Genomic DNA, 17,901 nt, shown 5'->3' on the forward strand with positions numbered 1-17,901 from the left:
AAATACCTTAGAATGATCTCTCTCCTCTCATTTTTGCTTCTTGTCTGTTACCCAGCCTACATTTTTAGTGTCTCCCAACCCTTTACCTTTATCAGCTTTCATAATCCTGGATATAGGTTTTTATTTCTTACCTGGACTATTTTGCAGAAGTCTTCTGATATCCTCCTTCCTTCCATTTCAGCATATTTCACCTGCACTGCAACTAGAGTAATCTTTCTATATTTGATTTATATGTCACTCCCCTGCTTAAAACTTTGTGAGGCAGCATTTCTGATTGAATTATATTTAAAATTGTTGGCTTGGCATTTGAAGCTGTCTTCATTTTGCCTTTCATGTATTCCTTACTCCTAGACCTTCCCCATGCATGCTGAACTCATTTCTCATGGGGGCCATAGTGTGGTCATTCTGTTATCTTTTCTCATGCTTTGTCTTCCAGCCTTCCTTTTCTCACTTATGAAAAACTGACTTACCTTTATAATGTGCAGATCCAAGGCAATGTTCATGAAACTTTAGAGTCTCCCTGATATTTGTGATTTCCTTCATTCTCTGAGCTGTCACAGCACTCTGTAATTCCCTGATGACTTCAGTGTATTTTCTGATTGTTTCATCTCTACTCATGGATTAAAAGCTTCTTGAGTATAAAAGGCTAGATTTTATTGTTTTATATTTCTTATAATGCCTAACATAGTGATTTATACATAATAGTTCAAACATTGATATTTTGAATCAAATACTCAGTTATTTGAAATAATGTATATATGAACAATATACATTTATATTTCAAACATATCAGTGCCATTGTCTCCAAAGTACTCCTTTGGGAGATGTAATACAACTGAATATATAAAACAGAACTAATATAAATAAAGTTGGTCATCTATTTTGTGTTGGTCATCTAGTGTAATTTTTAAAAAGTTATTTTTATTTTTTTCACATTTACATTCATATTTGCAGGACAACTAAAATATTATTAGTGTGAAGAATAATAAAAGCTATTATTATAACCTTGAGAGAGTATGTTAATTAAATTGAGGGTTAAGGAAAGATAGTGCTTAAGATAACTTCTTTCCCCATTTGTGATGACATGAAAACTTTATTTTCTTATATTGAGTCAAACTGCCAAGAAATTCTTGCAACAGACTTAGTGCTATGATAAATATCTGCTTTTTAGAGCTTTGGACAGTGTCATTGCTTGAAAAGCGAGCTTGAACTCCTCACGAGATCATTGGAGAGATAAATGCTTAAAAGCTTTTCAAAGCCATACTCTTGGCTCTATCAGAATTTAATTTCCCACTGATTATGTTTATATCGATTTTGGAACCCATGGCCATGTATATACTCAGCATAGCTACATCACCGATGATTTCCCATGCCTTGGGACTACATCACTGTTTTATGGAATCCACTTATATTTTCTTATATGTAAGTACCTTGAATTAAATACTCTGTTTTTAGACTAGACTATGAAAATGTTCTTGTAGTTGTTTAAAGGCTAAGTCTTTTTAGTAGTTAAAAACATTTTGATGTATATGGAAATGGGCTTTATAAACATCCTGTACTTTATCAACCACTCAATCATACCTGGTTAGGTTCTGACCTGTAGTCAAAATACAAAGGGTGTTTTTAAAAGTAGATTCCAGGGCTTCCCTGGTGGTGCAGTGGTTGGGAGTCCGCCTGCCGATGTAGGGGACACGGGTTCGTGCCCCAGTCCTGGAGGATCCCGCATGCCGCGGAGCGCCTGGGCCCGTGAGCCATGGCCACTGGGCCTGCGCGTCTGGAGCCTGTGCTCCGCAACAGGAGAGACCACAACAGTGAGAGGCCCGCGTACTGCCAAAAAAAAAAAAGTAGATTCCAGCTGTATGACATCACAGTGTTGAATGCACACAGTGGTTATAAATGGTGGGGCAATACACAAACTATATAGAAGATCTTGGTTCTGGTCCTGTTGCTGTTACTTTTAAGCAAGTGCTGTGCCCTTTTTATCTTCAGTTTGGGGGTCCAGATAGTATTTACCTTCTAGAGAGTTGATGAGGATGCCAGGAGATAAGAAATGTAAAGGACTTACCCCAGTGTCTACTATTCAACATAGTTGACTTCTATTAACTCTTTGACCAAAAAAAAAAAGTGATTTGATCAAAGAATTTGTTGATGATAATGTTTTCATCTTTGAATGCTTTGTACCATGGTGATTAGTAGATAAGATAAATTTGGTAATCAGGTAATCATACGATCTCAGAACTGGAAAGGCTGGCCTAATTTTTTACATTCGAGAAAATAAAGGACCAAAGACCTCAGGTGACCCACCAGCCACCACACAGCAGGTCAGTAGCAGAGTGGGGTTTTGAACCCAGATCTTGGGACTCCTCCTCCTGAGGCACTTTCTCCTCGCTGCACACCAGAGTGGTGCTTCCAGAGCTCACCCTTTCCAAGTGATGGTTCTGTGACCACAGTTCATTCAGTCAGGAGCTAGTGGGCTTCGTATCTCTCCCGTCCGTAGCCATTCTTGCCTGGTCAGTAGTAGTGTTTTTGCCAGGCTAAAAAGTAAAGTTCTGCTATCAATTCGGTGTGGAATATGATCTCATGCATGTGTTCTGTTTTTTTAGTATAACATAAAGAACTTGAGCAGAAGCTCCATTATAACACATTTCATGAGTCAGTTATGATCTTCGTCAAATCATGGCCCAAATACAATCACTAGTCCTGTTTCTGAGATACAAACATTATAAAAGCCTGTAATAAACTTTAAAAGATACATTTTTGATGATATTTTGAAAACTATTTAGTCCTTATATCATAAACATTCGAACCTTTGAATATTTAAACAAAGATAGTACTGTGTTTGGAAAAGTAAAAAAAAAAGAATAAAATACTGAACTTAAGATATAATAAAAAGACAAATAAAGAACTAGTCAAAGCATAATCTTCTTTACAAGAAAGTCTTCTGCAACTCTATCCCAGAAGATTAGATTTTATAATAAAGATAATTTACCCCATATAGAAATTTTTGTATTTTGAGTTGGCCACAGGTGGTCTCTAAAAAGAATCTTGTAAGGTTTATTTAGAAAATCTAAAGCTATTATGATAAGTTTTTTAAAACCCATACAGATGAATACTTTAAAATAGGATTATACAATTTAGCTATTTAATCTGATTAAATGAAAATCTGAGACTTCCTTACTCATGGCTCTTTGTACGAGAGAGTAATGTAAATACCATAAAGAATTGTCAAAGGAAATAACATGTCTAATGATTTTAAATCCTAAAATAAGAAACCAAGTACAGCCTTGGTCAAATGCACACGTAGTGATATTTCTGTAAGAAAAAAATATTTCATAGGACTATGATGATTGTGGTGTAGTATCAAAGCTTAATTAAAAATCTTGAAAAAAAGATGTCCTTGTTACTGCATTAATATGTGTCAACAAAATTACCTCCTTTTCAGCAAACTTTACATCTAAGTAAAATTTTGACATAAAAAAGACCCTCAGAGTGGGAAAAAAAAGACCCTCAGAGTGGGAAAAAAAAGACCCTCAGAGTGGGAATGCTCTTTATAAAGTTCACTTTTTTGGACAGTTTATAATGGAAAACCTTAAAAGTAGCTACTTCATGCTTTAAAAATGTAGATTTATAAGAAATGGCTAGAGAATATTCATTTAAAAAATTATCCATTTTGTTAAATGAAATTCTCATTTTCAGCTCAGGAGTGCATATGAGGCCAATATTTCTTTTATACAATTATAATTACTCTTAAATTTGGGGGTGATTTTTTCCTAATATTCTAGTCTAAATCTAGAGAATTCTTCAGTTTTTTTGGTAAGTTATCTTCATCAGTTTTGTGTCAATCAGAGAAACCTTACCATAAAAGTCATTGCTATCACACTATTTTCAATGAACACTTAACTATATTCTGAACTGTTATGTATTGAATCCCATTAAAAGAAAACACACCAGATCTATTTGGGTGTCAAGGCAGCTATGTAGAAAGAGCAGGCTCTATTTGGATACAATGAAATCTGCCTCTTAAATTATTTTCCATTCCACTTCCTCCATTTGTGTGTGCAATGTCTTATATGCATCTGAATTATCATTAAGAGAACCACAAACACAGACTTTATGACCTCAGTATATGATGATCAGAAGAGAAAAAGCACTGCTTAAATAAATTTGAAATCTTATTATTTAGAATGATTTCAACATGCAAGTAAGGAACAGAATAGCACTATGGCATAATGGTATATCTTGAAATGAGTATTTTAAATTTTGGAAGATTAGTTTCTCAGGTTGCCTGGTGACACTTGGTCCATTTACTAGGAGATACAGGCTTCTGTTGTTACTCACAGTGCTTCATGAGAGGTGCCGGCTCCTAACAGCTCATCCCAGCCAATTGTGCTCCACCCTCCCTCTCTCCCTCCCACCCTTCCTTCCTTTCTTCCTTTCTTTCCCTGGGAAAGATGGTTGTTAAATATTTGCTGGCTCACTACCGCTTATAAATGTACCATTAATGAATGAAAAGCAGGAAGGCTTCTCAGATTAGGTTGTGTCAGGTCAAGGATGCTCATCATGCTTTCACTGTTACCTGCTTTTACCTTTGATTCTAACTCTGGGGGAGTCTTGCTTTTGCCCATCCCAGGAACCAAATTGTCTCTATACCACAAGTACTCTTCCTTTCAAGAACCATCAGTAACGACAATTCCTTTGAAGTTGGAAATTGAAAAAGATAATAGAAAATAATAATATTGCTACCAGAAGTCAGTCAATGAGTCAGCGTTCTATTATTGCTCTATGGTCTAGCGGGTTTTACATGCACTGAAGTAATACGGACCTGGGTTTGAATCTCTTACTGTGAGAACTTGGGCGAGTTCACTCTGCGTCTCAGTGTCTCATCTGTGAAATGGATGTTGGGAGGATTAAGTAGGATTTTATATGTAAAGCCCAAGGCAGGTGCTTGGCATGTGGCAATTACCCTTTCATGCCCTCTCAGAGTACCTGGTAGGGGCCAGAAGAGGGGGCTTCTAAGAGTTCTTGACTGCCTCCCTCCATTTTTATATGGAGTTATCTTTCTCCAAAATTTTCAGCAGAGTTTGTATGAGGGATAACACAAATGAAATTGAAGGCTTTGGATATCATTTTATGTAACAGTATTTTTGATTCAAACATTTCATGGCAATTGGATATTATTAAACATCCCAGTAGTTTAAAAATAGCCATTTTGCTGGCTCTATCAAGGAAAGAAGCTGGGTCCTCTGTGGAACAGAAATAAGAGATGCTGCATTTCCCTTAATTCCTCAAGATCTTTTCTGTTGAGTATTTGAAGATTTCAAGTTTTTAATAGAAAAGTCTCATTTCAGTAAAACACTTAGGTTCTTTAAGTGGTCCATCAGTTTCTTTATTAAAATCTCATACTTCATCGTGACATTGCTTTACAACGTGGTTTAAAAAGGACTTAACCTGGCCATATTGATGAAGAAATTGCTGGTGTGTTTTAAATTGCACAATGTGAGTTAAAAATGTGAGTTTCAAAAAAAAATGGGAGTATTGATGGAGGATATTTCACTATTTGGGCTTCTGTTATTTAGAGAGAAAAAGAGTGAATATTTATTATTCACTCATATAATTATCTATTTGTTAGATAATTAATGAGTAAATATTTATTCTGAAAACTGCTGGGACTTTAAATATGTCATTCTCATTAATGAAACAAGATAGCAGTTTGAAAATACACCTTTGGTGAAGTTAATTAAAACATAATTTAAAGAGTTAATTCATTATTTATAATAACAATTTAAACCCTTTAATAAAATACATTCCCATACAAAGGACTCTGATTTAGATAGTTTTGGAAACTAAAATAGATTACAGTTTTTATTGCTTGATTATTAGAATTCTGAAATTCTCATCTTAAGAAATTTAATTTTAAATGTATTTTTTCATATTTAAATTATATGTGATCAAAAATGAAAAAATAGCTAATGATTTCCAGTCTCACAGCATTACCATAGAGCTGCACTGTCCACTATGGAGCCACAATCCAATATGGCTCATCTGAATTGAGATGTGCTGTAAGTGTAAAATTAAAACACACGGGATTTCAAAGGCCTAGTATAAAAAAAAGATAAAATATCACATATGTTGAAAGATAATATTCTGTATATATTGAGTTATATAAAGATATCATTAAAATCAATTTAATCTGTTTCTTTTTTTAATGTGGCAGCTAAAATATTTAAAATTACATATGTGGCTCACATTACAATTCTACTAGACAAAGCTGCTCCAGAGAATGATTTTGGAAATAGTTAAAACAACATAGATAGACTTTGCCTGGGAGATGTCACTTTATGAGCAAATCAAAAATAGGCCAACCATATTGGGGTTATGAAGAAAAATTTTGCACACACAACTTAAGAAAAAAAAGATGGATAGAGAAAACCACCTGTAGATACAACTAGTGTACAAAAGAACAGAAAATTGATATCTACAAAATTATTTGAACATTGATAAAAACTTTTAAAAACATACTGCTACATTTTTGAAAATGCAGCTTTTGTTTTTTATTTATTTTTAATTTTTAAAATTGAAGTATAGCTGATTTACAATGTTGTTAGAAAATGCAGGTTTTATAAGTCCAACATATTTATCATAGTATAAAAAATACGTATTTTTAACCGACTATACTAGTGAATATTGACTATCACATGTATATTTAGTATCTGAAATATACCAGAGATGCAAAGCCTAGTACAATACATGATATAAAGTAGATGCTCAATAAATATTTAATGAATGAATATGTGATTGAAATAGGAGAGGGTAGAGATTTTTGTTGGTGTTATTCATTGATTATCTGAAGAGATTAAAATTAAAATAGTGCCTAGACCATAGAATGCACACAAGAAATATTTGTGAAATGAATGAAGTTAGACACACACACACATTCAATCATAAAGAAGATAAAGTCCTCAGAGAGAAATTACCACCAATATATGTTAAACTAGTTCTCACTATTCAAAGGGTACCAATTATTTTAAAAATCACTAAATTTATAGCTGTTTTAACGATACATTTACTTTAATAATAGTCTTATTTTGATAGTATCTTATATTTTGAGTTACACATGAAGAAACTCCATGGAAACAATTGGAACAAAACTCAGGAATTAGTGCTTCAAAAGTTCCAAACTTGCGAAGGTCAGTTGTGTTGTTTTCCTTGGCTTAACTGATACTGAAATCATGACTTCAAGGTAGAAATACTTAGTGAATTTAGGTATAGTAATTGGATGCTTAAGGTTCAAGTAGAAATATCGATAATGCTTATTTAGTAAAAAGTAGGAAAAAACAGGTGCGTTTTAATAAGTAAACTGTAATTGTAACATCGTAGAAGTGTGAAATTTATATCATAAACACATTTAACATAATTTCCATTTATTTGGGGGGAAATATAATACAAATATATTTCCCTTGAATATTTTTCTTCATTAGACTGATAAAATTGGGAATAATTTCTTCACTATGAGTTTTCATAAAGTCCAGGTAAGAGGGGTATTTCAATTGGCTAATGATAAAATGAAGGGGTAAAAATTAAATTCAAGGCAAATGAAGGGAACAGAGTAGGTGTAAAGGAGATGTTTGCAGTTAATTGACCAGGAACTGTGTTATTCTTAAAGGTTCATGGCTCAAACCCGCTTAGGCTTATTGTGTTAGGAAAAGTGATTTCCATACATTTACTTCGGGGAGCTCTCCCCGCCGCCCTCATCTCTCCCCATTGTATGCTCCAGTGACACTGAACTCTTGCTTCCTCCAAATCTTGTCTCTGGGTCTTTGCAAATGTTCTTTGGATGTCTTCCCTACACCCCGTTTCTTTGCCTAATTCCGGCTTAAATATTCTCTCTAGAGGGAGATCTGCCCATTCCTTGGTTCCTGCTAAATCTTCTTGTTATGAGCTCATGTAACTCCCTACTTGCATTTTAGAGCCATTTTTAAACTTTCTCCAAAAAGGGCTGAATTTGTTGAGTTTCACATATGTTTACATAAGTTATTGTTCTAATGGCTGTTTTCAATATGCTCTTCAACTCCAAAAGCCTTTCCCTTTTTCCTTGACTATAAGAACTTCCTCATTATTTGCACATTTTAATATATGATTCCTCCCGTCTGGAAACATGACAGAAACAGCTTTTCTCCATAAATGACTAGGAAATTATCTACTGCGTTTTCATAAAATTCATAAATCATGTAAGCAGGACATGTTATGAATTAATTGGTAGAACATCTATCTCTGAAGGGTTAAAGAATTGCCAACACTGATCAAGCCTGCTCTCTCTGGCTCTTGATATGGTGTTGACAGCCAAGCAAAGAGCTTCTTCAATAAATCCACTCTCATATTCAAGTTTTTCCAGATGTGAGAAGTAATTAAGTCTTTGCATTTATTGAAGTCTTGTACGCTTTTCAAGAGGGAACTGGCAGCTGTGATGAATTATAACTCTGCCTGAGTGCATGTGTGTGTTGTGTGTGTGTTTTGTGTGTGAATGTACATATATACAAGCACACGTGGCATTTGCCAATAGTCAAATGAGATCAGACCTTTAAAAAACAAAACAAAACAAAACAAAAAGCTAATTTTCATAAACACCAAAAATTTTTACAGCTATATCTCAGAATTTAGAGACTAGGGCTTTTTTTTTTTTTTTTTTTGAGACTAGGGCTTTCTCCAGTAATACCTTCTCAATTTCTGCTTTTGCTGAATGTTAAAGAGAAGAAATGAAATCATTTGCATCTCTTAAAGGATTTTCTTAAGAAAAGGTGAAATCATGATACTTGTAAAGCATAAAAGGAGCACATTTCAAAGATTTTAACTCATTAATTAAAGAGGCCACCAGTAAGATGTTACAGTTGGTTCAAAGGTGAATTTGAAGGACCAAACATAAACGAGTAATAAGGAATGTGGAATTGAATTTATAGATAGATATAAAAGGGTCTATCAACAAGCCAATAATCAATTGCTTTTCCCCAGGACACAATTAATTTACATTTGTATGGCTAAAGCATCATTAGCATCGTTATCAGTTTTCAACAATTTACTGTGTGGTAAAGTAGTTCAAAGACAGTGAAAGGCCAAATTAGCCAGAAGGTAACACTAGATAAGACATGGTGTAATTTTTTGTGTGTGTCAGTTTCAAAGTCTTTCACAATTTTTCCTGACACATCTCACACAAAACTTCAGGAAAGGGATACTTTTTGGGATAGCCAAGCTGTTTTTTCGTGCTTGACCCTTTGGTTCTGATTGCAAGCCATACAGAGGCCATTCAAACCTTGGGCTTCTCTCAGTGGGAAGGATTGCGGAAGTGTTTATGGTTTTAGCTTTGTGGTTATTAAATTGGAACAAATATCTCAAGTAAGCAGCAAATTAAATCAAAGTCTTTCAGTTCACTTGGTGGTTATGTTAATGTAGACTCTGAATAAGAGGCCTTTTTTTCCCCTGTCAATATGCTTAGAAGAATAGGTATTTTACATTTTGGCATCCCAACCTGAAAATTGTTGAGCCAAAATTTATTTTTGGTTTCTTGTTCTTCTCCAACACCAGTCTAGATGTGTGGCTTTCATTTGTGAGTAGGATCTGTATTTTTGAAAATAGGAGTATGAATATAGAAAAACACTAATAAATCTTACTTTAATGGCAAAATTGATTATGGTGACAGTTATTCAGGTTGTTTTGTATTCTTTTGATTTCTAATTAACAAACAGTAATGAAATAGCCATTAAGAAGGAGAAGATAGGCTTAATGAATGTTAATTGTAAAAATAGATTGGGCTAATAATAAGCAGAACTCTTCTTCTCTTTTATAAAGAAGACAAAATGCCCTAGAAAGCTTACATTACTTGTTTTGAAAAACAATTTCTCTCCCTCATCTATTAGTAAAGTTCTCTTTTGGATAGATGCCAAATGATGAAGAAATACATGAGGCAAAAGTAAAATAACCAGGGATTTAACTGAGAAGCAAGAACCTTTTGGGGATAGTCATAAAAAAAACCCAGGCAACTAAAAATGAGTACGTGAAAAGACTGCCAAGGCAGGCAAACAAGTCAGATGAACTAATTTCTCTCTCATCTACCATTTAGGGGGAATATATATATATATACACTTTTTAATAAATTTATTTATTTATTTTTGGCTGTGTTGGGTCTTCATTTCTGTGCAAGGGCTTTCTCCAGTGCGGCGAGCGGGGGCCACTCTTCATCGCGGTGTGCAGGCCTCTCACTGTCACGGCCTCTCCCGTTGTGGGGCACAAGCTCCAGACGCGCAGGCTCAGTAGTTGTGGCTCACGGGCTTAGTTGCTCCGCGGCATGTGGGATCTTCCCAGACCAGGGCTCGAACCTCTGTCCCCTGCATCGGCAGGCAGATTCTTAACCACTGCACCACCAGGGAAGCCCTAGGGGGAATATTTTTTAATAGGAGATGTTGAATTAATTTTCAAAGTGGAAATACTCAGTTTATCTCTGTAAATGTTCCTTCACACAGAGCTGTATCTCAATCTATTTCAATTGTTTAATATGGATTTTCATTTGCAAGTCACTTCATCACTATGTTGGGGAAGAACACATTTTCTATCACTGTAGAGAAAAGAAAGGAGAAAGAAGTGAAATAAGTATGAAACATTTCTCAAAATCCAAGAGATTCTTGTTGTATGTGACCTTAAGAACATGAAGACAGTCAAGCACTGCATGGCTTGTGATGGTGGTATAGACTTGTTTCTTTTGCCAGGGGCTGTGTCCCCAGAGACCTGAATTACCCCTAGGACCTGGCAGTTGTTACAGAAATACATTTGGTTACAGATAAACATCAAACTGTAAAAAGATGGAAGACTTCTGTATTACAAATACACAAGTTAGCTCTTATCTTTGGGCTTTTATACTGCATGAGGCCCTCCTGGCCTTTATATATATATATATATATATATATATATATATATATATATATATATATATATTTTATGTGTGTGTGTGTGTGTGCGGTACACGCTCTCACTGTTGTGGCCTCTCCCGCTGCGGAGCACAGGCTCCGGATGCGCAGGCTCAGCGGCCATGGCTTACGGGCTCAGCTGCTCCGCGGCATGTGGGATCTTCCCGGACTGGGGCACGAACCCATGTCCCCTGCATCGGCAGGCGGACCCTCAACCACTGCGCCACCAGGGAAGCCCTAAAAGATTTTTTAAAATTTTGATGTGGACCATTTTTAAAGCCTTTATTGAATTTGTTACAATATTGCTTCGTTTTATGTTTTGGTTTCTTGGCCCCGAGTCATGTGGGATCTTAGCTCCCTGACCAGGGATCAAACCCCCACCCCCTGCATTGGAAGGCAAAGTCTTAATCACTGGGCAGGCAGGGAAGTCCTCCTCCTGGCCTTCAAAAACATATTGATGGTATAGAATTTACCCTTTCAAATGCGAAGATCCTTTCATACCAAGTACTTTCCCTGGAACTGTGTACCTTTATTCGATAGTTGAAAACTCTTTTGTTTGTAAGGGGCTTTCCTATTTTTTAGGTGCTTTCCTTGTATTAACTTCCTCTTCTTCTTTTTTTTTTTTTTTTTTTTTGGTATGCGGGCCTCTCACTGCTGTGGCCTCTCCCGTTGCAGAGTACAGGCTCCGGACGCGCAGGCTCAGCGGCCATGGCTTACGGGCTCAGCCGCTCCGCAGCATGTGGGATCTTCCCGGACCGGGGCACGAACCCGTGTCTCCTGCATCGGCAGGCGGACTCTCAGCCACTGCGCCACCAGGGAAGCCCTCCTTGTATTAACTTCTGGCAATTTCAGTTTTTCTGCTTAACGATGGAGAATTAGAGGCCAAGAGGGATTAAATAATTTGCCCTAGAGGATGTGGGCGAGCCAGACCTGGAAGTAGGGGGTCTAGCTGTAGATAATGTGATTCCCACCTTGGTCTCATTCTCAACCAGGGCATGGGTAGAGTGTGAAAGTAAAAAAGAGACAACGTAACTGAAATGCTCGGTACGTGAAAGGGACCGGCAACTACACAGACAGTCCCTTTTGGGGCGCCCCAAGATGCAAATATGTATTAAAGTACCACATTTAACATGGTTTAAAAAAAAAAGAGGATAGGGCTTCCCTGGTGGCGCAGTGGTTGAGGGTCCGCCTGCCGATGCAGGGGACACGGGTTCGTGCCCCGGTCCGGGAAGATCCCACATGCCGCGGAGCGGCTGGGCCCGTGAGCCATGGCCGCTGAGCCTGCACGTCCGGAGCCTGTGCTCCGCAACGGGAGAGGCCACAACAGTGAGAGGCCCGCGTAACACACACACACACACACACACACACAAAAGAGGATAATGTAGGAATTTTGAAACATGATAGCTATCCATGAAGAACGCTTTCTTCATATCCCCCAAGTTACATTTTGGAGCTATTGACAAGAGAGCGTTGCTGTGATTAAGTTCAGGGCTTAACATATTTTAGAGACAACTTTACGTGAATTTTATATTATACCTACAGGTGAAAAGAAAAAAGATGTATTCAATCAAAAGTAATAATGTATCTAGCTTGCCAGACACTCCATTAAGGAGTTCCTCCAGCAAATCTTGAATGATGGTTTTTTAAAACAATTCCTATCTCATTTTAGCACAAAGTATATTTTACTCACCATTGCATCTCTAACACACAGCACAGTGCCTGGCATAGCCACCCACGTTTCTTTGAATGAATGAACATAGGGCTCTAGTTAAATTCTGGTCCTAGTGCTCCACTGAGTAACTCTGTGAATAAGACAAATAATTAATTTCTCTTGACCTCAATTTTGTCCTCTGTGAAAGAGAGGGCTTTAGTAGGATTGATTTCTTAAGAACCCCTGTAGCTTTAAAATTCTGATTCTAAAATCTCAAATGGAAAATACGTGTTCACGTTGTATATGGTGTTTGTTTTTGCTTTCAAAACTTTTTTGCATAATCTCAACAGATCATTTTCTTCCAGCACAGTGGAGAGACAATAAGAATTTATTGTATAATGGGAAATGAGAAAAATAGCAGCCACTGAAGTCTGACGCAGGTAATTCACCATGGGGAATAGATGTCACCATGAGCATCGCAGGTATTGTCACCTCAGACACTAGCCAGGCAGTGCATCTTAGGCAGCTTTGGCAAGATTTTCTCCCTACTCTTTTAGAAGTTTGCAAGAAAAGCTTATAGAAAATGCTCTTTTCCCTATTTCCCAATAAAGATAATGTAATAGAGCTTCTATGGAATATTAGAAGAGTCTTTTGGCAGAGGACTTGAGGGAAACAAGCAGAGTCTACACATTCTGCTCCTTTATGGAACGAATATAATGTACAGAGAATTTCGTTGTAGAATTCTCTACATAGGCATGACATGACTATGATTTTAAAGTTAAGGTTTCCAATTTCAGCACCCTCAGGGCATTTCTTCTTGGCATTTTGCCGGTAAGCAGGATATGTGATGCCATTAAGTTAGCCTGTATTAAAAGTCATTTCATGAAACAATCAACTACTCTTACAGAACACAACGTTGTTTCAGAATAAAACAATATTTCCCCAAGTAATATTTCACAGAAGAATGTTAGTTTTCTAGAGTATCAGATGTCAATAAAAAAATAGGTAAGTAGGTAGGTAGATAGGTTAGATTAGATGAGATGAATAGGTTTCATATCTGGGAAATGCTGGGTTAAGCAAACTTAATAGTTTTCTTGGTTGTGGGTCTTCTTAGAGCTTCTAATGTGTCATTGTGCCATGTGGATCTCTAAGTGGCAGGGGGAGAGATTAGTATATGGGTTTCCCCAAACATGTTTGTTGAAGAAACCCCCTTTTCCCCTCCGAGTAGTCTGTGGAACTTCAGCTTCATAGAACACAATTTGGGAAATAATCTATACATGATGACTGTATAGAATTTTTTTCTTTTCGGAATTTTTAGGCAAGGCCAAGGTAATTTTAAAACTTTAAAACTAAATATGAGGGGCTTCCCTGGTGGCTCAGTGGTTGAGAATCTGCCTGCCCATGCAGATAGGGTTCGAGCCCTGGTCCGGGAAGACCCAAATGCCGCGGAGCAACTGGGCCCATAAGCCATGGCCGCTGAGCCTGCACGTCTGGAGCCTGTGCTCCGCAACAAGAGAGGCCGCGATAGTGAGAGGCCCGCGCACCGCGATGAAGAGTGACCCCCGCTTGCCACAACTAGAGAAAGCCCTCGCACAGAAATGAAGACCCAACACAGCCATAAATAAATAAATAAATAAATTTTAAAAAAATTAAAAAAACAAAAACCTAAATATGATATTAAGAGGAAACAGTATTACTTGTCTACCTAGAATGATGTTTTTTTTTTAAACTTGCTTTTTAATTAATTGATTAATTAATTTTTGGCTGTGTTGGGTCTTCGTGTCTGTGTGAGGGCTTTCTCTAGTTGCGGCAAGTGGGGGCCACTCTTCATTGCAGTGTGCGGGCCTCTCACTATAGAATGATGTATTTTTTGATTAAAATTATATTTTATATCATTAGTTTCATTATTGTCTACCTAGAATGATGTATTTTTTTATTAAAGTTATATTTTATATCATTAGTTTCATTATTCACCTTAGGGTATTTTTTTACTATGTCCCACACTGATATGCTATGGCTTTATAAATATTAATTTATCCTAGGATTTAAATAACCAAATTTGATAAATTGAGCTGTATAGTCTTAGAATTACCTCAATTGACATTAAAGGATTAGTTTTGAGAAATATATTTTAAATTATATAACATATACCACATTATAAATACTGTTATAGTTTATTTTTCCAAACATTTCCAAGCATGTATTACACATTGAGAAATATACAAATAACTAGTGGATTTGTAAAAATTGACACAATGGGCAGAATTTTTCTGAAAAAGGGTAATTATTATTTTTTGAAACGATGTTTCTAGAATTCTTAAATGATATATCAGCTTATGTTAACTGCAGCTTCTCATGTTTAATGATGTTTACAATTAAAATAATACAATAGCAATATAAGATTAACAGTCATAATTAACTCAGAATAGATTCTTTGAAGTGGTTCAAAGGGTTTTTCATAATAAATTACTAGCCTTTAATCAGTTAATATAAAGTATTTTTTTTTAGACTGGAGAAGTACATATATGTCTCATAAAAAATTTAATTTAGGTTAATGAAATGAGTTTGAATGATCCAGATTCACCATACCAAATCCGGGATATGTCTGACATTCCAGTGAAAGCTTTATTTAGATGGAGTTGAGGAATCTTTGAGATAATAGGCTTTGCACTGTGCTATCTTGAGTGTTACAGCTGAGTGGTTTCACCCAGAATCTTTAAGTCTTTTTCAAACGATTTTATGAATGAATTGAATTCATGAAATATTAATAAGTTGTCTCTTTTGGATTTCTTAACCAGTTTAGAGAATGTTGACTTTAAACGTTCTCAAAATTGAATTTTGCCTGTTAAAATATTATTTCTGCTTATGAGGCTAGCTCTGGCTGACCTCAGTGATGCTGTTCCATCCACTCACACCCCACTGTGATAAGGAGTATGAAGTGTGAGCTAAATAGGGAGGAGGCCTGGGCACGGTCATTTTTGCCAGAACACAGAGATGCCAAGACCTCAAGGTGATGTAGTATAGAAAAAGGTGCTGTACTAGTGAATTAAAAAAAAAAAATATATATATATATATATACACACACACACACACACACACACATATATAGAAAGAGTAGAAATGAGGGTCCCTGTATTTGAGGATGTAAAAGATGAAACTGAAGAAGAAAAAACAGGGGAAGAAGAAAATGAAGAAGACAAGGTGGGTGAGAAGGCATTGCTGAAGAACGGTATTTGTTCCTCAAGGTCGACAATTAGAAAAATGTTTCCTTTTCTTTTTTTTTTTCCGGACAGGTGTTCTTTAAGCCTGTTATTGAAGACCTGAGCATGGAATTGGCCAGAAAATGCACTGAACTCGTTAGTGATGTAAGTGGCTTAAGTAATTTTTGTCTGATTTTGCATTGCATGTGTGGCACTATTATGTAATAGAATCAGAGAGCTGAGGGGAAAACCCTGAAATCATTTATTTAAACCACTGTGATTTTCCAGATCATGGAAATAAGTCCAGATATTTTAGGTGATTTTCCCACGGTCTCCCAGACAGAGAATCTGTGGGGACAGGTCTCCGTGTTGTTAAGCCAGAATCTTGTCCCTTCTCGAATTTCACTGTCACTCTGTCATGAAATCATAAAGCATCGAATTTCAGAACATACTCCATTGAGAACCCAAAGCTTTTTTACAATTTTTATAATGATGTAATTTGTTTTGAGAGGATCTCTATCTAAATGAATGATTTTTAGCATTTTGGGGAACTTTTTTGGAATCTGATGAATTCAGTAGTTTTCCAAACCAGAATCATGCATATACCTGCATATAACACTTAATAACAATTTAGGATTGACGGATTACTGAACTGTGTGTTGAGAACCCTGAACTATATGATGATGATGGATATTAGTGAAAGGAGCATTTTTGTTGTGACATTTTTCATTAACTGGGATCGGTTTATGTTACATTTCAAGGGAATCCGAGAATTATGGAATTAATTCACATGTACATATCTATATATTTATCTGTTTTCCTATCTATCTATAGTAAATATGTAAACTAGAATTACAGAAGCACAGGGAAATGTGTTCTTCGCTCGGGATGAGAATTTAGATGATCCTCATCAGAACAGTTGTAGGAAAGTCGCCGGTGCACAGGAAAGATGGCCCGTGAAGCATGAGCGGGTGCCTGTCTTATTTAGAGAGGGGAGCAGAGAACTGGTTGTTTCTGTTGTTGTTAAGCAAAGTGATCAGAATATCTTACAACGTTTGTTTGTGGAGGAAGTCAATCCTTACGGCCATGTGCCGGTCTGTTCTCTGAAGTCAACCTGCCTGAGTCAGTTTAACAGTAACCCTGGGCAGGCTGGCTGGGCTCAGTTCCTCAAGGGCAGCATTTCTAATAGTAAGATCAAGAAATCGTAACACATCTGAAGTGTTTAGTAAATTGTCTGGAACATTGTGAGTACTCAAGAGATGCTAGCTGTTATGAACTACTGCCTCTGTAAATTAATTTTGTATCTGTCCAATCACATTTTATATATGATTCTGTATTCCCTTCTGGTTTGTCAGAAAGAGCCAAAGGATGGTGGGAATCAGACCCCTTCCTGTATACTTGACATGCAATGTAACCAAATTTTAAACTGAGTATTTCTTTGTGTCATTGCTTAATAATAGTCACAAGCTAATGTATGTAAAAGTTCTTTGTAAACTGCAATAATAATGAAATGCTAATGACAACAACAATGATAATAATTTCAGCAACAGTTAAGATTTATTGAGTCCTATGTGCCAGGCATTGCAACTTGGGAGATAGGTTCTCTGTTTTCCCATTTTAGAGGTGAAGAAAAGAAGGCTCGGAGAGGTTAAGTAACCTCCTTGGGGCACACAGTTAAGCAATGGGGAGTAGGACTTGAGCACAAAGCCCTCTCCTTAGCCAGTTTGCCGTGTTACCTCTCACTGTAGCTTTCATGCAGTTTACCTTAGCTTTATCATTATGTATTACACAAATATTAGTGATAGTAATGCGACCATTCAAAACCTTAAGTTCCATAACTCTGGAGATAGTATCTCTTCCAGTGTTGTTATGTTTTGTTTGAAGTGTATTTGTGGCTGAGCTAAATTATATAAACCATTAAACTAAAGTGGCAACTTCAGTTAGTAGGTGATTTTGTTGGAGTTGTTTTGGTTAAGAGCATCTCTCAGTAACTTCAGTCTTGTGGGGAGGGGCGATGGCCTTTACCGTTTTGCCAAAGCGAAAGCCACATTATTCCACTCTCATGCAGGTGAAATCAAATGCGTGGGAGTAATTTCTG

General features: G+C 36.5%; 1 protein-coding gene and 1 long non-coding RNA gene across 3 annotated transcripts in view; both read left to right on the forward strand.

The window, feature by feature from the left end:
- LOC307050638 overlaps window positions 1-13,042 on the forward strand; it is a 54,923-nt gene extending 41,881 nt beyond the window's left edge. The window contains exon 4 of the long non-coding RNA XR_013810803.1: window positions 12,969-13,042. This is a non-coding gene — a long non-coding RNA (uncharacterized lncRNA). The remainder of the gene's footprint in view (window positions 1-12,968) is intronic.
- NEBL (nebulette) overlaps window positions 1-17,901 on the forward strand; it is a gene marked incomplete at its 3' end in the record, with an annotated part of 349,160 nt that overhangs the window by 226,514 nt on the left and 104,745 nt on the right. Inside the window, exons 1-2 of one of the 2 annotated variants that reach the window (XM_079700817.1) lie at window positions 15,511-15,804; window positions 15,897-15,968. The exons of the other annotated variant lie outside the window; for it this stretch is intronic. Of the exons in view, the coding sequence (XP_079556943.1) occupies window positions 15,724-15,804; window positions 15,897-15,968 (153 nt within the window). The 5' untranslated portion in view covers window positions 15,511-15,723. Of the gene's footprint in view, window positions 1-15,510; window positions 15,805-15,896; window positions 15,969-17,901 lie in introns of those variants that run through there. 2 annotated transcript variants of the gene reach the window in all.

Source organism: Hyperoodon ampullatus (genome assembly GCF_949752795.1).
Source record: "Hyperoodon ampullatus genome assembly, chromosome: 3".
Classification (NCBI taxonomy): domain Eukaryota; kingdom Metazoa; phylum Chordata; class Mammalia; order Artiodactyla; family Ziphiidae; genus Hyperoodon; species Hyperoodon ampullatus.